Source organism: Eleutherodactylus coqui, chromosome 6 (assembly GCF_035609145.1).
Source record: "Eleutherodactylus coqui strain aEleCoq1 chromosome 6, aEleCoq1.hap1, whole genome shotgun sequence".
Taxonomy (NCBI): domain Eukaryota; kingdom Metazoa; phylum Chordata; class Amphibia; order Anura; family Eleutherodactylidae; genus Eleutherodactylus; species Eleutherodactylus coqui.
In genome coordinates this window covers 145694821-145722386 of record NC_089842.1, presented here as the reverse complement: position 1 = coordinate 145722386, position 27566 = coordinate 145694821, and the positions used below count along the sequence as shown (strand labels likewise).

Sequence of the window (27566 nt, the reverse complement as noted above, 5' to 3'; positions counted from 1 at the left end):
GCCTTTAGCAAGTATACTCGCTTATCACATTTGTACTACAATAGTTTGGGAATTTTTACTGAAACATTTTATAAAGTCGGACCAGAAACCAGACTGTCCCAGTGACTATGGATAAACGGACTGCGCACAGGCAAATGGTTATTGGATCTTCGTAACAGGGACTTTCACACACAGACAAAAGAAAACAATCTGCTGCATTTAAAAGGTTATTCCCATTGTATAATGATGGGATATTGCTAGGATATGACATCACTTTAGGATCAGTTGGGGGGCGGGGGGTTACCTCTGGAGCCTCCCTCAATCCTGAGAATTAAGGGGCTGCAACACTGCATCCTGTTCTAAGGCTGAATTCACATGGCCAAGTGCGAGTTGTGCCCAAGATTCTCAGGCGCAACTCACAGCACACGGGCACGCCGTCCATGTGCTGGGCGGGACACCCCACACTACTTGACCTATTCTCGTGCGAGACTTGCACAATAGGACATGAGCGACTTTTCAAACTCGGACCATTGGCCCAAGTGGAAGAAAAAAAAAATTAAAAAATATAGCTCATGTAAATGAAGCCATTGAATTGAGTGATTTCTTTTTCCATGCAAGGTCTGTCTGTTTCAGCCGTGTGGATATGGCCCAAGTCTTCCATGCACAGTGATGTCCCCAGCCATGCTGCTGTATAGGGACCTGCAGCATGGCCCCATTCACTTCAATGAATCACTGCTGCTGTCCTGTTAAAGACAAAAGGGGTCACAGCACCATCCCCCCCCCCCCCCCCCCCCACATTAAATTCTGTATTAGGAGGGGAAAAGAAAATACTCCCAGTTATATTACATCTATAAAAGGACATAGCACCACATTTTGAGTAAAGCACACAAGCTAAGTTGGGTAAGAGGGTACAGAGTCCAAGATCTTCCCTACTAGCAGTGCAAGTTATATGTGCACAAGCCTTGAACACAAAGAAGTTCTGCTCCACCAATTATGAGGTGTGCTTTAGTCATCAGATGGCAAACAGCCCTACCTAACACAACAAAACTGGACTTTACACTAGTATCACTGTGCCTTTACATTGACCTAGGATCTCCCGATTCTCGTTTGCTCACTCTGGCAGCCGGTTTGGACTGCATGATTCTCATTGAGAATTGCGCAGTCCTTGGGTGCTTATCGTTCAGTGTTTCCCATTCCTACGTGAAACACTTATCCATAAATGACAGCTTGTTTTTATGCCCGCTGAAACTGAACAACGAGCAATCAGCTCCCGATTCTCGCTCACCGTTCAGTCGTTTGCCCGTGTTTAAACTGAAGGATTATCGTTCAGTTCGTTTGAACGATAATTGTTGAGTCTATACGGAGCTTTAGGATCACGTTCATATGGGATGGGTGTACTATGGATTTTCGGCAGTGCATCTGTTGGAGATCCACAGTGGCAAAAACTGCACCAAGTGGAATGTGCAATTCATAGCATAGTTACTGTGGGTCTGCCACAGATGTCACCATCCACGGTGATGCTACTGTAAATGCTGGGAATTTCATAGCATAACCCTCCTGTGGACATTGTGTTTTTATTAAAAAAATCATTTTAGTACAAGTCATCATTTGCCATGGTTTCTGTATTTTATGATGTGCGTCACCTTCCGTCTGTGGTTGGTACATTTATGCCGATACCAAATATGTAGAGATTTTTTGTTTTACTACTTTTTAATAAGAGCACATTTCAGGAAAAAAGTTTTGTCGCCATCTTCCGAGAGTCATAACTCTTTATATTTATTTATCCACCTGTTTTTGGTGTTTGAGCCCCAGTGCCGTACTCCGCCCCCCAGCCACTGCACTAGGTGTAGCACAGCAGCAGTTTGCCCTAAGTATTCCCCTAAAAACAACATGACTATTAGTTGAGTGGTCAAATATCCGTTTTATCTATGCCCAAAATAGACAGTGGAGACCATCTACCAGACTAACCATAACCGCTCTGTCCTTGCTCAGACTTCATGTGCATTTAATAACAAGTGCAGACATTTCCAACATCATTTTTATTGAATTGAAGGAGAAAAAAAAATTCTTTAAAATTATTTGAGATACCGTAAAAGCTTAATATGTTTTCATAAACTGCATGTCCATCGGCTGCTATGGCCCAGTGCCTGAACTATCCAATTATCTCAATTAGTTGGCCTCTCTGGCATTTAATGGGTCAGATTTATCAATGTGGAGTAAGTAAAAAAAGATTGTTGCTAGAGGAAAGCCCTGTCATATGTGGTACAGCAAGTCAGATGTAGAGCAGAGCTTAGATCTGTTCCATATGTTAAAACGAGACAAACATTCCAGGGGCCGGGGTATATCACCTGCAGTCGTCGTTCTTTGCTGTCCCTTCGGTTCTGCCTCCTGTTTTTAGCCATCGCAAGATGGCAGCTGCAATCGTCACACAGTGCATTGGTAGTGTTAAACTACCAATGCCCTATGCCCGCTGTTTGGTTGGGCACAACTACTTAAGTAATCAGTGCTGGACAATTAGAGCTGTGTACAGCATGCATTAGGTAGTTATAAAACTGCTGCAGCCATCTTGGAGGGTTGAAAACCGGGGCCAAAACCAGCCAATCAGAAGAATAGCTGCAGGCAATTTACCCCAATGCTCCAAGACAGAATTTTGTTCTGAAAGCAAAGGGTCACTTTAACAAAAAAAAATTTAAAAAAATTGCGCACTTCAGAAAGCAGCGTTGTGGTTGCAATAACAGACAATGCACCTTCATCTAACTTCACATAAATCAACAGTACAAGTGAATAGAAGAAGCTCTGCGACATATCCTAGAGAAGAATACTTCTTTCTCCACTTAGCAGGCTTCTTTCCTCCTAAACTGTACATTCACACTGACATCAGTCTTGGTATAAAATGCCAGCTAACATCTCACATGACATGCTGCCCATAGAAACCTATGGAAGCTGCTGCAGGAGAGAGAGAAATGCACATAAAGGCGACTGGTGCTGCTAATGGTGTTTACTACTGAAGTCACATCTACATTGCTCAGTACTGCTGTATAATGTCCTACATGCTGCTGCTACTTATGAGGGTGTGCTACAGCGTAATATACCAGATATCATTCTCTCTTATGTGTGCAGGATATAGGACATAGCAGCTAGTCTCCACCCACCAGCTCAGGGAACACCGAGAAGTAGATCTAGAGCCTGCAGAGGGAGAAAACTAGTAAAAAATTCAGGATACAAGTCAATCAGTGGCCAGAAATACTTCTATTTATCATGTACACCGATGACCGCTTATTTTGAAAAGTCATCTGAAACTATAAGTAGATTTTAAAGTTGTGATACAGTATGTATTTAGAGGATGTGTGCTGCCAGACCCTTTACTGCCATTTCTGTGTAGAATTTGCACAGATCTGTACTGTCAAGAGAGATTTCTGCCAGACATGCCTAAAAAATAAAACCAAAAATGGGTATACTGGCTCTGGCTAAATCATTGGAGTAAGAGCTCCTTTACACGGGACGACCTGTTAGATTCAGAAGCCTCACAGCTTGTTCCAGCGATAATCGTTCCTGTGCTTTTTTTACATAGGAACCATCATCGCTCATTAATGGAGGCGGAGCAGGCTAGGAAATTGCTCCAGCCCACCCATCTCCATTCATATTAAACAGGCAGTCGTTCATAAATGAACAACTGCTGTTTACATGGGCTGATCAGTCATGCAGTTATATGCATGCATAAACTGAATGACGAGCAGGAAGCAAATGAATTCTCGTTAGTCGTTCAGTCGCGGCATGCAGTTACACTGAACGTCAATTTTTCAGATTATCAGTGGATGCAGGAATCTGATTAATTTATCAGCCCGTGTAAAAGGGCCCTAAGCACATAGAATGGTAGCAACTTGAACATGGTGTTGAAGGTTTCTTTTTAGCAACATGTTTTAAGCTGAACTAGCCTCTTCCTCAAGGAACAGAGTGAGTTATATACTGCAACGACTAGAGAATTGATATAGCTGTACCAATGTACTACAGAGAGCAGCACTGCTTACCTTGTGACTATAGTACATACTCCACTGACTAAGAACTGGGCGCCGATACATACTGAAGTGACAGCCAGCTCCTCTTTTAGGCCACCTGCACACAGGCAGGATGGATTCCGCATGCGGAATCCAACGCTGTGCCTGGCTGGCAGCTGCGTGGAAGTCTTTTTGCTGTACTGCGGATGGTCTGTTCAGCGAGCCGTCGGACATGAGCAGTACAGTTTTTTTTTTTTAAAACCATTGCTTTTCCCGCATCATCATCTAGTGATGATGCGGAATCTGCAACCTTTCCGCAAGGTCATTGCAGAAGGGCCGCGGATCAGATGGCTTCCATTGACTTCAATGGAAGCCGTCCGTGCGGAGTCCACACAGAATCGCAACATGCTGTGATTTCTTCTCCGCAATCGATTTCTGCTCGTGGAGATGAAATTGCGATTTGCCATAGCAAGCTATGGGCTGTATTTGCTGCAGAATCCGGAGGCAGGCGCCCACTCCGGATTCCGGAACGCAAATCTGCCCGTGTGCAGGCGGCCGCACTCTTTCCTCATTATGGTAGACCCAGAAGAATGTCATAAACGAAAAGGCAAAAAGCTGATAGGTAGACCACTATAGCCATACCCAGTCATTATTTATGGTACTTTTCATATTCGGTGCCGTACTGTAAAATCTAAGAAGTGCCTCATGGGTTCATTGGTTTTTACACCAAGTATTGTGGGGGAGATCGAGGATAACTATTGTACAACTCCAACAGATGACGGTTCTAACCCTACAACACCCCACAACTTCTGTTGGTGCTGGAACTTCAGGACACAGATTAAAAAATGAAGTAGCGCACTTACACGTCTAGATAAGGATTACTACATCTTCACTAGAGGAGATGCTGTATGCATTATATATTCCTCACTTGCAGAGACACAATGTGACTACAACAGCAATCCAATATATATACATATATGGATGGCATTCTCTGCCATGATGAAAACAGAAAAGGTGCTTCTCCAGGGTAAGACCTACTAAACTTTCCAGTCTTATTTTATTATTTTTTGTGTTTCTTTTTAAGTTTGTTTTTTGAAAACAAGAAGCCCGATTCCCAATGTGAGAGATTTACCCAGCGCTCAATTGCACATCCCTTGACTTTGAAATTCAGGAGAACAGAGGGATATAGAGTGGAGACACCAAGATGGAGGTGACCAATCTTTGTTTCCCTGCCGCATTCTCCTCCCTTGGGTCTCTAACTTTCTGCTGTTAAACTTGATGAACCTGATGTTCCTGGGAAGGTGCTGAATCTTTCTTTTCTTGTTGGGCGGCTTCTCCTGGAGGTGCTGGATGTTCTCCTGGTGGTCCTGGGTGGGCATCCAATGCCTGGTGGGCTTCCTCGTGTTTTACTGTTGAAACAGATTACATTATGGTAGTTGCTGACTATCTATCCAATACATATCAGGCAGGTAGGACAATCACTATGTTAATGCTGTACAGCTTGGAGTATCTAGTGTGAATACCAGTTTAATATCTTAGAACACAATATCACTAGGATATATCATCACTTTGTCATTGGTGAAGGTCTGACCTCTGGGACTCCATCGATATTAAGAATAAAGGGGCCAGCAAGCACTGTGGACCCAAGAGGGGCCCAAAGGTCAAACCTCCACCATCATAAAGTAATGGACACATCTGAAGGAAAAATAAGCAGGTTTATATTTCCTATTTTTATCCTTTTAAACTTTAAGAATTCAACCCAAAATTTAAATGGGTTATTTACAAATTAAACAAGCTTTGTCCATAATTAGTATTACAGGACATAGAAGTCATACGAGGAGGTCTTCCCTGAATCCCTCTCTATTAGCCAGATTTGAGAGCTGCTGAAATGAGTGTCTATGGCTGGGGAGGACTTCATACATTCAAAGCAGGTATGATCAGGTCTACTCCTGCACACCCAAATCCATGCTCTTGTCCATTAGTATAACATAGCCGGCCCCTGCTGCACATGGTTCGGGCTCTGCTCCTCAGCCAGCTCCATAAACCCATTCCTCATTATGACACATGTATGGCAAACCAATTTGGGCGTTAAGAACAGTATTATTTTTTGTCCATTCATCTCCGCGTTCCAAAAACCATACATTTTTTTGTTAATTATCAACGTAGCCGTGTGAGGATTTGTTTTATGTGGGATGTGTGGTCATTTTTAGTGACATAATGCTTGTGGTACATGCAATGTATTGCATAACCTTATTTATTTATTTTTTTCTTTGAGGGGTTGGGGAATGGAAAATAAACATAGCCATTGCGCCATTGTTTTTATGGCACTGACTGAGCAGTAGGACATGACCATTGTATTCTGCAAGTTGTTACAATTATGGTGACACCAAGTTACTTTAGCAGAATAATTATTTCTAACGTGCCGACATATTCCGCAGGACTTTACAAATCAAAGTGAACAGACAAAATCCTATTACATATATAGTAAACGAATAAATATGAGGGCCCTGATCACAGGAGCTTACAATCTATTGTGAAACAAGGGTGACACACAAGGTGAGAGTGCTCGCTTTGTACTATGGTCCAGACATCTTTTTCCAAATAGATTAAAAAACATTTAATCTTTTCTAAATTTGTGTTGCTACAGTCCAAGATTTGTAACGCAATTTTTCGGACAGTCAAGCTGCACAGGGGCTTCTTTTTTGAGGGACGAGTTGTAGTTTTCATTGGTACCATTTTGGCGTACATACGACTTATTAACTTTTATTCCTTTGTTTGGAGAGGAAGGGGGGGGTTGAACTGAAAAATAGCAATTCTACTATAGATTCATTAGGACATTTTTTTTCATTTGTGGGATAAATGTGGTAATTTTGTTGTAGAGGTCAGTACTAGAGATGAGCGAGCACACAAATGCTAGAGTCTGCGCATGGGAGACTCAACATTTTTGTATGTGGGACACCGGGTCTCAGTCTCTCTAGACAAAAAATTTGCCAATGACGCACGCTGCGTCGCGGCAGGGAGAGGCCAAAACAGGCACGTCACAGCTGGGAGGAGCCAAAAACTGGGGCGGGGGTCGAACGCGGCTTGATGCTCGTTCAAGTAACGAGCACCATCGAGTACGCTAATACTCGAACGAGCATCAAGCTTGGCAGAGCATGTTCGCATAACGCTAGTCAGTACACATGCGATGATACCAGTTACGTATAGTCCCTCAACCCCCAATACAAAGATTTTGCAGAGAAATTAAATCAAGTTTTTTTTTTAAAGCGACTTTCCTGGACTTGACCAAGATGGCTCCCCCACTTCTCTAACTACCTGATGCATACTGTGTATTAGTATGCATTGGTAATCTAAGACACTACATGCTGATCTGACTGGCCAGCACTGCTCATGTGAATATTACACTGCTCAGGTGTAATGTCTTAGACCAATGATGCATACTATACACATTGTGCAGCTGGTGTGGCCATCTTTGCTTGTACAGGCCCAGAGGGACGCTTAGGTTAGAATTTTTTCTCTCTAAACACTTTATTCAAATATATTTTTATTCCCTCAACATGCAATATTCCGATTATTTCTACAATACTTCTGTATTGCAATGTATTATATCTGTCAGTGTTACACTGACAGATAGCCTATTAGGTCCTGCCTTACACATTGCCCAATAGATGTACGGCGCAGATCGGCTACTGTTATGTCCCCGGGAGCAAGTACAACTCATCACACCTGTTAATCACAGGGTCAATGATGGTCTTACAGAAGGAGTCGTAAAACCACTTAAGTGTCATGGTCGCTACCAACCATGACATCTAAGGGGCTAAACAGTCAGTATGGAAGTCAGCCATGTTCCTAGCCATTAGAATTGTACGTCAGCATTATTATACAGCCGATCCCCACAAGGGATGGGATGGGATGGCCTCTTGCATTAACTGCATGGCTGCCGTGACTCAAAAGTATGTTACAGGGCAGGAAATAGGCAAATTGCTCACTGTGGTTTATCAGTATTTCCATGTTGGTATAGAAAGAGGTTCCTACCTGGTTCGGCTGCTCCTTCCGGTACTTGAGCTTGGAACTTAAGCTCCCCATTCTGGCCAACAGCAGGAGGTGCAGGTGCTTCAGCAGGCTGGGATTTCTTTTGTTCCATTTGAATTACAGCCTTGATAGAAAGAGCATAAATTTATTTTGTACATATAGAGAACTTTTAATTGCACATTATCAACAATACCCTTTGAACCGCATCTCATCACCTCTCTTCAGAAAAATGCAATATTCTACTATTGACATACATAAATCTACAGAATTTAATAATTATATTTCCATAGCTCAAAAAGGGATTCCAAACTCTCCTATTACATAGGGATTAGAAAATGATAAAGCCCTACTGTATACAAGAACAAAGGCACTAAAGGTGCACATTAGGGGCACTAACACAGGTCAAATAAGACGATTTCAGCCCATTGCCTCTTTGAATCTAATTACTAGCATCCAAAGTTGATAGTGCCTTGGCATTGCAAGTCATAAGTTAGTACTCTCCCCTGTTGAGCAGTTATACCCATTTAGTTTCCCTGCAGTTGTAGGGTTTCATTTTGCATCTAGTGGAATGCCCAGAATTTAAAGGGCATCTGTCACCAGAGTCTTGCAAGAGTATCTCTGAGGTTTCCCATCAAGATAATGTCCAAGGTGCAGTCACAGCCACTACATCTGTTAAATCTATGCTGTATACAAATGAGCTTTTCTATGTACCCTTGGCAAATCAGATGTGCCGAGAGGGCCAATGTGGCACTAGCTTCATTTCTGAGTTTATACAGGTAAAATTTGCCACCACAGATCTATCAATGCAGCTGGTTGACAGAGGAGGAAGAGCTAAACTGCATTTAGTAGTACCAAGAATCCCCATTAGAAGAACGGGGGCTTCCAGTACGTACAGATGAACCTATGTCTGTCACGTTGGTAGGCATCTCCTATATGTCTTCACAAAACTCTTGGGATGATGATCATTAAAAACATGCCCACCTCAATACCTACCTGCTGATATTCCTTCTTCTGAGCATCCAACTCTATCTGTCGCTGCTGAAGGGCTTCATGCTCTTTCCGTAGCTCCTCTGCGCGATTATTTAAGGAGACTTCCTGAGCGGCCAATTCCTGCTCAAATCTGCGCAACTCTTCTTCTGTGTAAATCTGCGATTCATCCACAGTCTGCAAAAAAAGAAAAAAAAAGGCAATTCTTTGCTATACATCTAATCAATTGGGCCTTGTAAGGGTACTTTAAATCTTGCCGAAAAAAAACCCAACACCACACTATTGTCATTACGGGACCTTATGCAGTTAATGTACGGAGTAGCGACCCCAATACTTGTCATGATCCGACTCATTCATTAACAGCTTTCCCTAAATAACACTGCATATCCTACTTTCTAGTGTTGTGCATAATGTTATCCACAAAAAGGATAAACTTTTATTAAAAAAAAAATAGAGACCAGACATAAATACTCTTTTGCGTGCCGAATCTGGTAGTGCAACTCGGCTCAATTCATGTAAGCAGTACAGGTCCCTTCTGGTTTGACTTCTACAAAAGGATACATTGTTGATAGTAAATCCCACGAATAGAGCAATGTTAAAAACTACAGAAGAATGCGGATTTAGATTCCTCACCTCCCATCCACCAGCCTCATTAAACTCCTTCCTCTCTGTAGATTTCAAAAACTCCTCCAGCGTCACCAAGCGATCGTGATTTGTGTCCACCTAAAAAGTGAGAACTGCAGTTTAGAAATATTTCCACAAACAGATCTACTAAAATGTAATTGATGGAGAAAGTTATGGCTAATCACGGGACACTTGTAGTCCAATTGTCTTGTGCACCAGGAAAGCTTTCAGGATCTCTGTCAAATGTATCCATAGGCCCCACGATCACCAGAGGAAGGCCAAAACATTGGGGCATATTAAGTCTTTTATGCAAGATTTCCAGTGTACAAAAATTGTAAATTATGGCACACATCATAAATGTCACCTGCAAATTTTGGCCTTTTTTTAAAGTGGGCAGGGCTAAACAAAAATGTGTGTAGCCACACACGACCTGTCAGATTTACTATCATTTACTCCAGAAGCCGGCATAAATTGTAGGAGACATAGATTTCAGCTTCGGTGCACAGATAGACCAAAAGCTGCTCCAACTGTAGTCAAAGGCAGTGCCACCTTTACGGAGATCGGCGTCCAAAACGCCGAGCACTGACGTCACGGCTAAGGTCGTTAGCGCTCGTGCAGAATGTTTAGATGGAAAGACTTATCGCTGGATCGCGGGCTTCTCGCTCAGCGCTTCCCCTTATATGTGAAGCGCTGAGTGGGGAGAGTTTACATGTAATGAGAAGCCATCGATCCAGAGAACGTTTTTATGCTGACTGAAAATCAGAGATAACGACAAGTGAACGAATAGCGAGTGATTTTTTTTGCATTTAATTTAACAAATCACCCAAATTCTTTTTCCTTGAACGAATTTTGAGCGATAATCATTATGTATAATTGGTCCATAAGTAAACATACCTCATTGTCCTCTAAGTCTCGGCCTCCGACGTACACTGCAATATCAGTACAAATGCACCCTAACAAAAATAAAGCATCCAAAACAAAACAACCCCTTCTAAAAGCATATGAAGTAGCAGGGAAGAAGGTTTTCACTGTAAATACATTTTTATTTAAAAATCCCACATCCAATGGGTTACACCAATGTTACCCAACCTCCTTCGGCTGGCAGCACACCTAATCAAAAATTGCCTTGTGGCACCCCTGCACAAAAAAAAAAAAAAAAAAAATCTCTCTCTCTACGGCACCCCTATGAGCATCTCATGGTACACCATGGAGCCCCGTTTGGGAATCACTGGGTTAAACACACTGTGCTCCATTACATATCAGTCCTTCATATGACAAAAGCCACTTTCAGACAAGCGTCCCAGCCCGACCACGGGTCTACTGACTTGAACCCAAGAGCTCTATGATGCTATGACCTTAGATCAGTAGAAGCACAGTCAGGCCAGTGAATGTGTGCTCATGACATGTCTATAACAGGATGGTATACTCTGTGCAAACACTCAGCTATAAGAAGTCTTAGGTCCATACAGTACTTTAGCGTTTGGATGCAAACATGAATGCTCAAATTCACTTCCACGAAGGACATACATTCTTAAGGCCCATTTACACAGAGCGATGATCACTCAAAATTCACTCAAACATTTGAGTGAGTTTTGATTGATCATCTTTGCATAACTCTAAGTAGCTAATTAGCTACTTAGGAGTTAATGCAGGCGGAGCAGGATACAGCCACCATAGCTCGGAGAACAATGCAACTGTTTTGAATATGCAAACAGCTGCACTGTTCTCGGGGCTTTCAGCTGGTGTCCCGCTGAGAACTGCCAGCGGGATACCAGCTGAAAGAACGCCATCAGCACCGCCCGCTGAGATATCAGCGGGCGGCGACGATAAGGCTCATCGCTCTTTTTTAGCTGCCTAGAAACGAGTGATGAACGAACAGAGCACAAACAGTGCACGATGGCCACGCGTTTAGACGCAACGATTATCGCTCAAAAGACGGTTTTTGAGCGAATTTTAAGTGATAATCGTTGTCTAAATGGGCCTTTAGTTCTGCTCTCAGCTGAGGTTTTGTTACAGTGTAGGCAGTGGTCTGTGAGCTGAATACATTCGCAGCAGCTCCACAAATCTCTGATAATTTGCTACAATGTATCAGTCTGAAGTCCAGGCTGTGTAGCTCAGAGCATTGCCTTGTACCTTCCCCACCCCTTCACTGGCAGATTTATAACCTCCTTACATTTTTCATGACATGTTCTCTCATACGCAGCCTCTCTTCTTCCATCTCCACCATGTCATCTTCTTCATTATTCGGGTTATAAACTTTCTCTAGCTAAAAACAGAAAACACAATGTATTATTCACGTCCCTCATAAAGTCATAGATAAATTATATTATCAAAGTGAATTACACAGCAGGGACCTGTGAGGATGCTTTCAAGAACCATGGTCTAAGTCAGTACTGGCATACAAATGTACGGGTTCTAGTCTACTATAATTTTGTTGTAAAGCAATTGTATGAAATGTAAAGAAACAAAGAAAAGGATGGGGGGGGGGGGGGGGGGAGCTGTCTTATTTCTCAGAAATAGTGCCACACTTGTCTATATACTGTGCCTGGTATTGCAGGTCATTCATGTGCCTGTGAATGTGGATAAAGCTCTATACAGTTTTCTACTGTATTTATTGATTAAAGGGGCTGTAGCAAGATTATTAGTTATCCACTATCCACAGGATAGGGAATAGCTTGCTGATCGGCGAGTGTCTCAATGCTGAGACCTCGACCAATCCTGAGAAAGGGGGTCCTACCCATGTCCCCCGTCTCCTCACTGCAGAGTTACTGTACGCCTTGAGGTCACGCAAGCACGCCGATGCTCAATTCAATGGGACTGCAGTGATTACACCAAGAGCTCAGGTAATTCTGCTAGTCCCATTGAAATAAATGGAACACCGACTGTGCATGCTCGCCTGGCGTTGGTGAGGTCACAGTGGGTGGGAAAGTGACCCTAGCAGTGACAGGCAGAGGCGGACACAGGACTCTCATTCTTGCAATAGGGAGGTGTCTCTGCAGCGAGACTCCCACAATCAGCAAGTTATCCCCTTATCCTGGTGGATAGGGGATAACTTGTTAACTTGGTACAATGCCTTTAATTTAAGCATGAATATGCAAGTCAGTTTACCTCTTTTGTAAATAGTGCTTCCAGCTCTTGCTCATCCAGAAGTCCATCATCATTGGTATCTGAAAGACACAGATAATAAAAATATGGAATCCCTGATCCCAGTGACAAATTTGCCAGGTATATAGAATCCATAATGGTACGACTGGTAACAGAAAAGTACTAAAGTTGATTGTTTTGGGTTGTAAAAACTCTTTACCAGACTTTGCTGTACTATTTCTATGGGAGAGTGTTGTGGGTATGCTCTGTGATCTATGCAAAAGTCATTGTGCAAGGAGGGGAGCTGTGGCCATCCCATACAGTGTGATCTATACAAAGATGACAGCTTTCATTGTATTCCTGCCAGTGATCATAATGAGTTGGCTGCTGAAAAGTGATCTCACCTTATTAAAAGAAATAATTGTGACAAGACAAGATTTACCGTGCAATTTGAAGAATGTTTTTGGGTTAAATTCGTTGGGGTCAAGGCCATCAGTCTCCTCCCAGACTTCTTTCAGTTGATCTTTACTTCCCTAGAGATAAGGAGAGACTGGATTATAATTGATGACTGCTACAGAAGTAGTTTCAGAGAACTGAGGATATCTAGTGGGGATGACGGCTGTCATGTCACAGTGTAAAAGATAAAGACAGAAGTTAACAATGTGAATTAAAGGGTTGCCCAGCTTTACAACAGCACCAGTCTACAAGCCCATTTAGACGGGACGAGTGTTGGGCAAACGATGCCTGACACTCGTCCCCGCACATACTCGCTCACGTGCTGCTGCATGGGAACTAGTGTCACTGGCTCACAGCGGGGAGGCTGCATGAGATTTCTCTCCTCCCGCTCCACCGCCCCCCTCCATTGACATAAAATAGTGTCCAATCAGTACTGAACAGCTGCTATTTACACTGAGAGATCTGCTCAATGTCCATCGTTTATGCTGCATAAACGATGGACGCTGATCGCTGAATGTAAGTAGCAGCCGTTCAGTACTTAAAGGCCGCTATGTAAAGATAATGGAGAGGGGCGGGGGAGCGAGAGGAGAGAAATCTCCAGCAGCCTTCCTGCTGTGAGCCAGTGACACTAGCTCCCATGCAGCAGCACGTGAGCGAGTATGTGCGGGGACGAGTGTCAGGCATCGTTTGCCCAACACTCGTACCATGAAAATGGGCCTTTATCCATGAGCTGTTATTACAGTTCATTCCCATTCAAATAGGGGTGAGCTGCAATACCTGGCAAAGCCCAAATTTGGACAACCCCATTAATGTAAACTCTTCTAACATCTTACATGAACTGCAGTCACATGTCTAGGTGGCGCAATGAGGAAGCGCACTTACTGGTACGTTAACTTTAGGGTGTTCCCTGTGCTTTTTCTTCATCTCTTCATAGTGTGCTTCCTCCATTCTCCGTTTATCCTCATCTAGAGACTTTAAATATTCGCGTCTCTCGTGTTCCTTCATCATCTCATAACGTTTAAACTCTTCATGATGAGCAGCATCGTAATTCTCCAGATCCTTGGTCGCCTATGCAAAACGACACCACATTATTTACGTTTCACAGCATTCAATACTCTGCTTTTTCCAAACATCTTTTTTATTTTAAACTTTTGCAAATATTTTTCATTACAGTTAAAAAAAAATTAATAAAATAAAATACATCTTGGAAAAATACAATGATATTCTTCAAACACTTTTCACTTACAGTCATAACTTGCATTGTCCCTTTAGAAAGTTAAATATTATAGTAAACATATTGATCTCTTGTACTATTTCCTTATTATGGTTTACTCGGCACTTTCAATCCTCCCATTATGTTTGTATAAAACCATTTGCTTCAAATTAGACAAAAAAAAAAAAAAAAAACATGAAAGGAAATAACCAGGAGGGGGTACTTTTAACATTTCTGTCCTCCTCTCCTACTGGCTCCCCGCCTAGACCCAATCCTACGTCTCATGTTCCATTCCGGTCGGTCCCGTTATCCTGCCCTCTGTTGATTTTCAGTCTTCCCAGAGAGTCTCTAGCACCCTCTATTAGGCACAAGGCTGTATATTGAAAGGGCGTCACCATCTTTTTAATTTCTTGGTCGATGTAGTGTGATTGGAGGAAGATCTGCCATTTTCTGAAAAATGTTTTTGCTCCTTTCCCTTTGTGTCTCTCTGTCTCCACTCGTTCCATGCTTAATAGGTGTTTAAGTTGGGCTACCAGTTCGGTTATTCCTAGGAGTGTTTGCAGAATCCAATGTTTGAGCAGAAGTCTTTTCGCTACTAGAAGAACTATGTGGATGAATTTAGGGAATTTTAGAGGAGTAGATCCGTCCGGCCCGTTCCTCTCATCATTGTGGAAAATAACAGTTTGTATCTCCGAGTATTACTGTCAATACTCTTCTAATGGGGTACACCAATTCTTCCACTATAGGTCTCCAAACCTCTCCTCACACAGTCCATTTTATAAGCTACAGTGTACAGATTCTTTCTACAGTCAACCACTGGTTTAATGCAGAGCACTGTTACGTTGTATCCAACATACACAATTGTTAAAACACCAGCTGATTTGCCACCACTAGGAGGCGCAGCAACCTTCTAGCCACTGGTAGAGGCATATACATTGTACAGCCCCCAGTGCTGTAAGCATGTGACCTCTGAAGCCTGTGATTGGCTGAGCAATCACAAGCACAATGAATGGCACGTGACAGCTAGCAGCTCCTTAAGGGTTTGGAGAGGCAGGGATCAGAGCTCCTGCACTAGAGCAAGGGCCATTTAAGGAGGAGGGAATGGCTTATTCCTTCATTTTAAATTTCATGGCCGTAGAACTTTTTTTTTTTTCTTTTTGAGGCCCAGAAAGCCATTTTAATAAATTAGTTTGCTCTTGGCCCCACCCACTTCAAAAATAGCGAGAGAAGTCGAATGCTATAGCACAAATCTGCCAGAAAAGTGGCACAAATCATGTCATAAATTCCCCTTTTCCCATACTGTATAAACCGGCATATAAGGCCACGGGGTGTATAAGACGACCCCCCAACTTTCACCTTATACGCCGGGAATACAGCGGAGTAAAAAAAAAAAATTATTACTCACCTCCCCCGGCGTTCTGCGGCGCTGCTGCAGGATGTCGCTCCCTCCTGGTCCCCGGAAGAGCATTGCTTTCTGGACGCAGGGCTTGAAATCCCCGCCTCCAGAAAACACACGTGCCTTCAGCCAATCACAGCCATTCAATGATGTCATTGAATGGCTGTGATTGGCTGACGGCGTGTGTTAGCTAATCACAGTATTAGCTTTCTGGAGGCGGGAATTTCAAGCCCTGCGTCCAGAAAGCAATGCTCTGCCGAGGACCAGGAGGGAGCGACATCCTGCAGCAGCGCCGCAGAACGCCGGGGGAGGTGAGTAATGATTTTTCTTTTTTTTTTTTTTTGACACTTTCTTTTTTTTGTATTACCGGCGTATAAGACGACCCCCGACTTCAGAGCAGATTTTTCGGAGTTCAAAAGTCGTCTTATATGCCAGTATATACGGTACATTGTCTTTAACCAGGTCTTGCTATCTGCCTGCTGAAGGGGCCTGTGCGCTCTGAAAGCTTAAAGATACAGTTCTGATTAGCCAATAAATGTACCTCTATACTACAGGGTCTGGTGGAAGTAACGCCTATTTTAAGTAGAATAGTAGAATTGTCTAAGTAACATTGGTAACAGTTGTATTCTAGGTTTCGTGAAGTAAAATAGGGCGTTACTTCTGCCGGACTCTGTACTGTCTTTCTTATACAAGAGTATTTACCCCTTAAGGACATTGCCTATTTTGGGCTTAAGGATGTGGTGATTTTTTTGGGGAGGGATTTTCATGTACACTTTCCAAAAGTCATAATTTTTTTTATTTTTAAGTCAATATGGTTATATGACGTCTATGAACGCGGTAATATCCATTACGTATTGCACTATTTTTCTTTTTAGTTATTATACCATTTAAAACAGGTTTTTGCGAGGAAAAATACATTTTAAAACTGGATTTCTTTTTCTTTAAATTAAGCTTTATTGAACTTTTATGATGCTATTTTTTAGTCCCTGAAGGGGACTTGAAAATGCGAATCTTTGATCACTGGAATAGTACACTGCATTACTTATGTAGTACATTCTATTAGGTCTATGACAGCAGCCTATTAGATTCTGCAGGAGGCAGGGTCTAATAGGCTAAGTTACATGGCAGAGCCGGAGGCTTTTGTAAGGTTTCCGGATGCCATTGGAACCCATTGGTACCTTGCGATCGCAAATGACAGGAGGAGCCCGCCCTTCCCCTGTAATCTGCTTACATTGCTGCAGTTGCTATTGATTGTGGTATGTAAGGGGTTAAACCGTCAGGATGTGAAGTTTCTCCACTCCTGGCTGTTAGAGCAGGAGCTCGACTGTCACTAGTCATCCAAGCCATTGCCTTAGAAAGACATATGTACCGATTTAAAGCCCATTAGTGAGGTCAGTAAAAAGGCGTATTGCGGTCTATAGTGGGTTAAACAGGTCTAAAAGTAAAATATTTCACTTACAGTCTGAATGAGCAGTTCCAAATCCCGGGCCTCAAATGTATGTTGGTTTTGAGGATCCAAATGCTCAAATTGTTTCAGCAAAGCAGCGTGGTCAATCTGTATATCTTTAAAAACAAAACAATCCACAAACTATTAGAAAAGGTTCATAAAAATCCAAAAAGGACAGAATTTAGAAAAATAAAAAGGTTTTCTAGGTGTCCTGCTTTACCTACGGGCTACATCAAATAGGTCAGATACGTTCCACCTTTGACAATCACTATATGTCACTGATTTTCTTAAGAATGGGAGGGATGGTGTATAGGTATATATGAATGAGTATTCTGTATATATTAATGTTCCTTTAAAGAAGGACTCCATGAATTGCAGGTTATATATATACGGTTATATCACAACTGTTTTTACATCCCAATATATTTACAATGCAAAAATGGCTTGAATAGTCTTGGTTTAAAGTGTCCTGTAGTTCTGTGTATACAGTTTTGATTCTGTGTCTCCATGGTAACAGACTACAAACTGTGTAGTCTGATCCTGCAGTCACATGTAAACAAGCCTATGTGAAAAGTTGCTTCATTTTTCATTTTAGATGCATCGGAGCAGTGAAAACTGTATGACCCACCACAGTCCTCTATTATCACCGTTTACTGTGCTCTATACTCACTTTCCTCCATGGTTGCATCCATTTTTGCCTTGATCAGCATTCGCAGCCTGGACACCTCCTGCCTCTTTAGCTCATCTAACTTCGTTCTTACATGGTGGCTCACAAAATCAAGCTCTTTGCTGAGCTTACCACTCTGTAGAGAAGGTTAAAAAAAAAAAAGAAAAGACAGTGGGTAATTATATATAAATATGTATAGAAAAATTTAACTCAATCTTTGAAGTCTTCCAGGTTGATTATGTGCATTTGGGGATATATGGCGCAGATTGGCAGCGACAGATAACAAAGATCAGACATGGTCAGTATAAGAAAACAGTTTACTTATCTACAGCAAAGGAAACAATATTACCATGGCCTCTCTTATCTTTACTACACTGATAGGTTTCTAAACCCCGGCCAGGGTCCCTTATCTTCAGATAACGATTTATGTTCCTATGTGAAATAGATGGACTTTGCTATTCCATGTAGCCAAAATCCACACTGAAAAGCAAATATCAGGTACACATAAGCTCTATGTACACAGGCAGGACACGCTCATCACCGCCTTACAGGGAGCTCACCTTGATGTCATCAGCATTGGCAGCCTGAAGCTTCTCACGGAAATGGTTGTCCGTTTCCAACACATCAATTACCTCTCGCAGGTAGCGATCGTAGTACAGACCAGTATCCTAGGAGGGAATTTAAATGAGAGGATCAATGCATCAAAACTGCTAATAGTATTCTATAGTGGGACCAAAATAAAAACATGGTAAGAGGCCAAATATGCGAGGCTACACTAAAATAGGATTGATACATTAAACGGATCACAGAGGGCGCCAAGCGAGCCTGAAAACGGTGTCTAGTAAGCATTTACCGTAAAATCCCTCTCTCATCACGTTCATTGGGGGACACAGTTGAAGACCATGGGTAAAGCAGCTGCTTCTTGGAGGCAGACACTAAGCAAGAGTGTTAGCTCCTCCTACCAAATATATGCCTCCTGCAGGCACCAAGCTACTCAGTTTGTATGCAAGCGGTAGTAGAAGCCGAGGTGGCTGGAAAATGAAACAGTAGAACACCATGTGGGACACCGGGAACAAATGCTCCAACAAGAACAGTCTCAGTCATTAGAACCAAAAGTAGGCAGGTGCTGTGACCCCCAATGAGCGTGACAAATAAGAGATTTTACGATTTCTTGTCCGTGTCTTTGGGAGGGGGGGGGGCAGCTTAAGAGTGTGGGACGTTCTGGAGCAGTCCCTGGGGTTAGGAAATTAGGTAAGAAATCTTGTGGTCAGTTATATAGCCATCTACAAAACTCACTGACCAAGAAAGGCATCAGGAGATGCAGATGTGTGAACCTTGTAAAACAATGCAAAAGTGTGTAAAGAGGCCCATGTGGGAGTCTTGTAAATTTGAAGAGCGGAAGTGCTGCTGTGCGCCGCCCAAGAGGCACCCACAGCCATAGTTGAATGCGCAGTAACACGGAAGGGAGCTTCCTCGCCCTCTGTACGGTATACCTCTAGCACGGTTAACCTGATCCAACATGAAATGACTCATGAAAAGAGTCTCCGAGTTCCTGAGGGCAGATGCTTGAGACAAGTAAATTCGCAGAGCATTAACTAAATCAACCTCTGGAGAGCGAGTGCCTTCAGGTGAGAGTCTAAAAGGACAGAAGGAGGGTAGAACAATATCCTTATTGATGTGGAATGACGATACCACCTTTGGCTGGAAGGAGGGCATAGGAGGGAGGACCACCTTGACTTGTTGTAGTATGGTAAAGGGAGGCCTGGCTGTCAGGGCTGTGACTTGGGAAGCCCGGTGAATAGAGATGACAACCACCAAAAACGCCACCTTGCAGGCCCGGAGACAAGCCGGAATGTCACACAAAGGCTCAAAGTGTTATGACTGCAAAGTGTCTAGGAGCAGATTAAGGTCCCAAGGTGGTACTGGAGGGGTGGTGTGTGCAATTCCCAATATGAAAGTATGGCACCAAAGGGAAATGGAAAAGAATGGACAGAGCCAATACTGGACATATCAAAGAACTGGAGTCTCGAGCCCATGTCAAAACTTTGTTGGAGAAAAGATAGTAGTCGGGATAGGAAAAAGCACATGCGATGAAAACTTCATTGTTTGCATTAGAGGAAAAGCTTTCCATATGAGAGAATGAGGGATTCTTAGCTTTCAGCATAGCCTGGATGAGGGGTTTTGCAAAGGTCTCCAAGAGCAGCTTCAACTGCCACACCGTTAGATGTAGAGTATCTAAACTCGGTGGAAGACGGGTCCCTATAAGAGAACATCATCTTGAAGAGGACTGCGCCACGGAGAGTCGACGAGTAGCTCAACAGATCTGCGTACCAGGCACGTCAAGGCCGGTCCGGAGCCACTAGGACCACTGGAAAACCTTCCAGTTTGATCTTTTAGAGAAGTTAAGGGATGAGAGGGAATGGGGGAAATACGTAGGGGAGCTTGAAGCCTGTCCACGGAATTACAAGTGCATCCACTGCTTGAGCCTGGGGGTCTTGTGACCTAGAAATGAAGGTTGGAAGCTCGCGATTGATTCTGGACTCCATCACATCGACGTCTCGGCAACCCCATCTGTGGCAAAGCTCTTGAAACATGTCGGGATGAAATTCCCAACTTCCTGGGAACATCTGCTATCCAGCTGCCCCCACTTGGTATATGAACCACCGAGATCACTGGGTGGTGGGCTTCTACTCATGTTAGAGTTTTTTCCCCCTTCTTCCATGACTGCTATACTGCAGAAGATTGGAATAAACCCAGGGAAACGCTCTGCAAGAAAGAACCGGAACGATGACAACCTGGGCGAAGAGATGGCATGTCGCTGGATCCAAAGCGGTGATCCATGAAGGAGATATCAGAGGGCTATTCTAGCAGAACCATGCCTCATGGCGGATACCATCCCAGGCCTCTTTTACTCTTCATATAGGCTAAGTGTTGTTCAGTCTGTTATTGTTCTTATGCACTAACATTGTCATATAATACTGCGCACGTGCACTTTATTATATGCTTGTCTCTTCATTATATATTAAATCGCCTTTAAAAAGGATTAGAAGTTTTTGATACATTACTATTTTGGGTGTATCCATATTTTTCATACAGCTTTAGTATAGTGTTGATGTATCTTTATTATATCTTCTGATAGCGTACCATCTGCTAATATTTGTGGACCGCTCTCCCGGTACTAATATAGGTGTGGTTATACAAGACCGGGATCTGAGGAAGCAGGAAATTTTAAGTAAAATGACAGTAGGGAACCAAAGCCTAGTTCCTTTTACTAAGGCCACTTTTACATGGGCTACAAAATTGTGCGATTTTCTGGCGATGCGACAGCGCTACAAAACATGTTTGTGAAACCCATGCTTTTCAATAGTTTCCTTCGCATTAGTGATGTTTTCACCTATACTATTTTGTGAAAGGGAAAAAAAAAAAAAAGAAAATCGAAGCATGCTCCATCTTTCTGCGGTGTGTTTCTCTATGGAGCCTACTTGTTTATCGCATTGCATAGCACAAACTTGTGATGTTCGTGCGATGCAATAGATTTTTAACATTAGAAACTCCTATTAACTTTCATGTAATAAAATCGTGCGATTTTATCGCGGGTAGCAGCGGCGCGATGTGAGATCTTACACAAGAAAAAGCATCACCGACGCTACAAAATCGTGGGGACAAATCTGTGATATCGCAGTGATATCGCTGTTGTCCGTCTGAAAGAGGCCTAAACCAGCAGCGATACTTACCCAATTCTACTATCTATTTTCTATGCGCATACATTTGAGGTTCTTAGCACATGTCTAGCATATTGTGAGAGCCCGTCTGCCAATAAGACAGCAGAGCTGACACATCTTATGTGTATGAAGCTGGGGTTGCATCAAACTGGCTCTCATCCTGTTCAAACACGAGGATGGATTTGCGTGTCCATCGGCGGAAGTAAATAATTCAGAACTACAAGAAACAAAATACATTGTATGCTTATTTTCAGGACCATGGAGAAACCTGGATCTGACACTCCAAATAAATCAGCCATTGTTCACTTCTATAATCAGCTTACGTGTAGTCAGTAAAGGTGCATTTACACACAGATGAGCGCTTAAAATTCGTCAGAAACTGACAGTTTTGAGCGATCCTTTTGCATTAGCTACTAATGGGTCAATCAGCTCATTAGTAACTAACTAGCTTCATTTGAATGTATTTAGAGAGCAGTGGGTGATCTGTTCTCTAAATACATTGCTATTGTTCTCCAGTGGGACAGCAGCTGAAAGAATGTTATAAGCGCTGCCCGTGGAGAACTCAGTGCGTGGTCCCTCTCATCATTCCCGATGGATTTTAAGCTCAGCTGAACTCAGCGATGGACGAAAAGTGAACACACATTTAAACACAATGATTAGCACTCAAAAGATGGATTTGAGCAATAATCGTTGTGTGTAAAAAGGCCTTAAAGCAGATGTTTAGTCCTAGTAATTGCGGAGTGACTGTCTGATTACAGATATTAATAAAGAAGTAATTTCATTTTGATGATATTTGATGAGACTTGTAAATGACGCAGCGATCGTCTGGAGCAGACCGGTCACATCTCTGTTCCTGCAGCCACTTACCGCTGGCTCTTGTGGAGCTTCAGCTTCTGTCTTTGGGGGCGCCCTGTCTATCGGTACGGCCAGGCTGAGCCCCAGTAAGGAGCAGAGCAGAAGGAACTGGATCTTCATCCTTGAGTGCTGCAAAGCAAGAACAGACAATCTAAGCTATATCAATGGGTTTATCCCATTAATCTGTTCCATACTTTGCTAGACATGCTTCTTTAAAGTAATCTTTGCTGTTTTTAGCATTAAAAAAAATACTGTTTTATCATTTTTTTCTTTAAGATGTGCCCCTTGGTTGTGGTGCTCCTAATCTGCATAGCTAGGGGCAGGCAAAGGGCATAATCAGTCTCCTTCCCTCTCTGGCAGCTGGCAATCTAGTCCCTCCTTACTTCCCCTGAATATGGAATCTTCTCAGCTATACCTCTGGGTTACAGATGAACCTCTGCTCCTCTCCTGACCATCAGACACAAATCCACTTCTAGGGGCAGCTATGCAGAATATATGTGGGGACCTGGCTGTGGGGAGTGTGACTGACCATGTGTGTTCTCCATGGACATGCACATTACCATACATGGTCAACGTCAGCTACCGCCATACTATAGTACGGTTTTATTCAGTTGGACGGATTTCAAGTTTTACTAGAACTGTGGTGCATAACTTGCATCAGACAGGAAACACACTTAACAAACATTGAACTCCCGCTGAAAGAATTAGGACATCTTTATCAGTCACACATACGTAACGTGCTGTGAGTAGAAGAACACCATACTTGTAGGACAAGAACGTGGCAGGACTTGTTACACTTTGGTCTCAGCGTGTTCTGAACTTGGACTGTATGAGTCATAAGAAAGCGATCTCATTGTGCCAACACTGCAGATGCTGCTTACCTCATCTGTCCTGCGAGTCACTGAACCACGCAGAGACTTCAAAGGGAGGACAGAACAACCCAAACTTCTACCAAAACTTTTTGCAAAAATGCAGAATACAAGCTGACCCTGGGATGTGACTGCAGGGTGTGAAGCGGGCCTTATACTACACCGGGGCAGTAAAGGGGGACAGAAAAGAAGTCACCAACTGCGTACCGTGTAGGAGACACCAACGAGGTCTTGCTGCGTTGAAAAACGCAGTGTTTTTTGTTTTTTTTAACAGACGCCTGTGTGAGAGTGACCTTACAGGGTTGCCCTTTGCATGTACATAAATCTTAAAAGAGGTTATCACATGATGATGATCCCCGCCCATATGCCAGATCGGGACCCCACTCTGTGACAGCGGTTCCCACTAGGGCAGATCTGGCCTATCCGTGCATAAGACGAGCGCTCTTTTGTCTTTGTGGTGTAACGTCCCCCGCAGCAGCCGAGGAGACAAGAACAATGCTGACGGCAGTCATGGATGGTGGCACAAAGTTCAGCTATGGGGCTGCAAGTTCCACCCAGATGGATCAGCTCATGTGCAGGCCGGCTGCACATGACCAGATAGGATTCCGGATCCCGCACTGAAATCCGACCCTGCGCCCGGCTGGTGACCTCACGTACCTGCCCTTTTGCTGCTTCTCCTGTACTGCGGATGGTCCGCACGGCTCGCCGTCAGGCATCCACAGTTCAGATTTTATTTTTAAACTCCTGCTTCTCCCGCGCCATCGCCTAGCAATGACACGAAACCCACGAGCTTTCCACAATGCAGAAGGACCGCAGGTCAAACGGCTTCCATTGACTTCAATAGAAGCCATCCGCGCATAATAAAGCGTGTGCGAATGCTCTATTGGTCGGAATTGGTGCGGAATGCTGCGGATCTTCCGTGGAGGAGACAGTCACGGATTCCGGAATTCAAACCCTGCCATATGCAGGTGGCCTTACTGTATCCGATCACTTGTAACAATATGTACTCTTGTTAGCGGAGTACAATCAGCTTTCACTCTTAGGATGTAAGACAAGAATGTTCTCATCCACTGACAGCAAGCAGAGATATTAATAACTAAAGAATGGAAATAAAATATAGAAAAATAAAGAGTTTCCCCAAGCCGCATACAGTAATGTAAGCCAAGGAGGAAGCACAATGTGGCAGGACATCTCATGCTACAGACGGGTCAGAGCCTCCAGTCTGGAGTCGTATTGGGGGTTTCCAGTCTTCTGCCGCCGTAAGTGAGGTCGGTCCTCGACTTTCCCTCACATTTTCATACTGGTGTTTCCATTAGTCAAGTAACTCCAGAAAACACAATCCTTTTCTGTAGCACTACCCCACCCGCCTGTGTCTGTCCACACAAGGTGAGCGCACAGCGGGGAGGACAGCGCTGGTGACTCTCCGCAGCACTCACCTGTTTACACTACTCGCTCGTATAACAATAAGAAGGTCCCTTCTTGCCCGTCTACTCGCCCATCTACCTGCCCAACCCGGCTTCCCAGATCCCCCACAGACCCGAGGGCAGCGCTGGCCAGATGTCAGTGGACACCGCGTCCCATCATTTATTCATCGCTACCGTCTATATTACCTCTACCTGCGACACAGATATGACTACGGGGGCAGCAGTGAGCACTATGGATAGGGCCGCTCTCACACATCCGAAACTGCCAGAGTTTACCGCGGTTTGGAGCAGCGTTTTTGAACACATTGCACCGCAGTTGACAACGTTTAGCGCACCCCATTATTGTGATGGGCGATGAGATCTATTAAAAAGCGCTAAGACACACGAAAATAAAGCGGGCAGCGCTCTATTAGTTACAACCCATTCCAGCACGGGTCTGCAAAGCCCCATCGAAATCAATGGAGGCGCTGTACCGCAATTAGTACAGCATCGAAACACCACGCTAAGCGGTGCTATGGAGGAGGGGCTACAGGCAGCACCGCGAAGACCCCAATAAGCCACTGCCTTTGTCAATGGACCAAGTCCCTGACATTGACAGCATCAGACTGTGGAGGGACACGCCCCCCACTGGTTACACCCAATATTAATTTATTCATATTGGCATACTTTGGTATTGCACCCCCTGGGAGGGTCTCTCAGCGCCGACTCCCACCATGTCAGTATGTTAGGGCAGAGCATATCTAAGGTTGGATTCCCCTTTAATGAACCCTGCGCTCCAGGCTTTGTAAATAAAGCTTTATGAAAGCTGTCCATTATGTCATACTCCATGACATCACACGACCCCCCCTCATGTGCCAGCCGATTACATACATGTTACATATCATCACACATGCTTAGACAATGCTGTGACTCCATGTCTCCTCAGTCACTGCTCACATGTGACCCTCATCCCCCCTCCCCCTTACAACCCCATTCAAACCTTGACAGGTGAAGTGTTATATGACACCATTATGTCCCCTGACTGCCTCCCAGTCCGGAGAAGACCAGTAATCCTCATCCTCCCCCACCACACAGCTCCATGACCCCCAGAGCAGACGTACCTGGCCCGGACTTCCCTGCCCCGTGTCTTAGCAGGTGAACTGCGGTCCCGCCTGTGATGTGTTGCTCTGCACTGGCTCCACGACACCCTTCCGGCTAGTGACGTACCAGTAACAGATCACCAACCCACCAGAAACATGGCGCCGCGTCGCAACTGTATGACGCGACGTCAGGAACGGACCGCTCGCCCACCAAAAACATGGCCCCCTCACGTTACCATAAGAACGGTTGCTTTCAACGGAAAGCCTCATAGGACAAACCTATTTAACAACCGTTGTATTTCCATTCGCCTCATTTTTTGCTGGTTCTTTAGTGAAAATAAAATGTTATGAGAAAGAAATTCTCACACAAATATGATCATATTGCCTTCTTTTCTGTAGGGACGTTTGTTAATGATTATCTATATACACAAGTGGATCTGCGGCAAATTAGTCGTAGAATAGCTGCAGATTTTTTCGACAGTTGTAAAGGCAGAATCCGCACGGAAGATTTCACACGGGTGTATGCATTTTCATGTGCGACTCTGCACAACGTATCTCCGCTATGAAAATGTCTTTTTTGTGCACGTATCGGCGCATTTTACAGTACTTTTTGCGCACGCAGAGCATGTTTATTTGCACGCAGCGGACGAACATGTTCCAATTTAAATGGCTATTTAGCCTGAGTTGCAGATGTGTTTTTTTATCACTGAATTGTGCGGCGTATTGCGCGTCTGTGCGTGTATTTGCACATCTCCCATATACGTTTATGGGAGAGCCTTAGTGCGCAAATGTGCACAAAAATAGAGCAGGTTTCTATTAGAAATCAAAGGGTTTTATTCTCTGCATATTGTGTGCGCAATTTTTTGCACATGCAAATGCGCCTACTCGAAGCCACCCAAAGGGCCGCGTCACACGACTGTGTTTGCACGGGCATTTGCGCATGCAAAATCTGCACACTAAACACAGAGAATAGAACCAATTGCACATTTTGCATTCGCATTCACACTCAGGGAAAAAAGTAGGACCCGCTCTATTTTCCTGCGTTGTGTGCAGCAAAGGCCCCATAGGTACAGGGTGCGCAAATATGCAAGGGGAAGCATGAAACACTGCACAGAATGCGTGGAAAAGAACACATCTGGATCTCATTAGGCTAATTAGCTTTTAATCTACGGAAAGGATGTGTCGTATACATATGTGAACGGGCCCTGCATGCGCAAAAAGTACAGTAATATGCAGAGACATGCATGCAAAAGTACCTCATCCAACCTCGTTCATGCAAAGATAATTGGCGCAGCAGCAAGCAATTTTCTGTGAAGCCGCCCTAAGACTAACACGGGACGGAATTTCACCGAAATTCTTGTAGAATCTTTCGCAGGAAAAGCGCAGGTTTTGGAGCGGTTTAGCTGTCGGCATTCCACTGCGGCTTTATCTCCCCATAGAGAGGAGAGAGGCTGCTGTGGAAACGAGAAAAGAATTGACATGCTGAGGAATTCAATTCCGCCCCGTATGTCAGTTTTCGTGTGGCTTGGCCAAAACGGGTTGGCCGCAGCGTGTGTAAGAGATTTTTGCAAAATCTCATCTACTTCGCTGGCCAATCCCAGGATTAGGAGCCGCAGGTAGAATTTCTGTAGGGGCCTTTTCGCTTGGCAATACCGCCCCGTGTGATCCCAGCCGCAGGGTGCATTCACACGGTCTGGATTCCCTACAGATTTTCCACAGCTGAAAAAAATCTGCTGC

At 43.8% G+C, this 27566-nt stretch overlaps 1 protein-coding gene across 1 annotated transcript; it reads right to left on the bottom strand.

The window, feature by feature from the left end:
• Positions 1 to 1880: 1880 nt before the first annotated feature.
• NUCB1 (nucleobindin 1) lies at positions 1881 to 25989 on the bottom strand. The gene is made up of 13 exons (XM_066607871.1): positions 25851 to 25989; positions 22470 to 22586; positions 18441 to 18548; positions 17884 to 18016; positions 17226 to 17329; positions 14040 to 14225; positions 13144 to 13234; positions 12726 to 12784; positions 11791 to 11883; positions 9627 to 9716; positions 9000 to 9170; positions 8010 to 8130; positions 1881 to 5383 (listed from the first exon to the last, which is right to left on the bottom strand). The coding sequence occupies exons 2-13, from the start codon at positions 22575 to 22577 to the stop codon at positions 5244 to 5246; spliced, it is 1404 nt and encodes a 467-aa protein (XP_066463968.1). The 5' UTR covers positions 22578 to 22586; positions 25851 to 25989; the 3' UTR covers positions 1881 to 5243.
• Positions 25990 to 27566: the final 1577 nt, after the last annotated feature.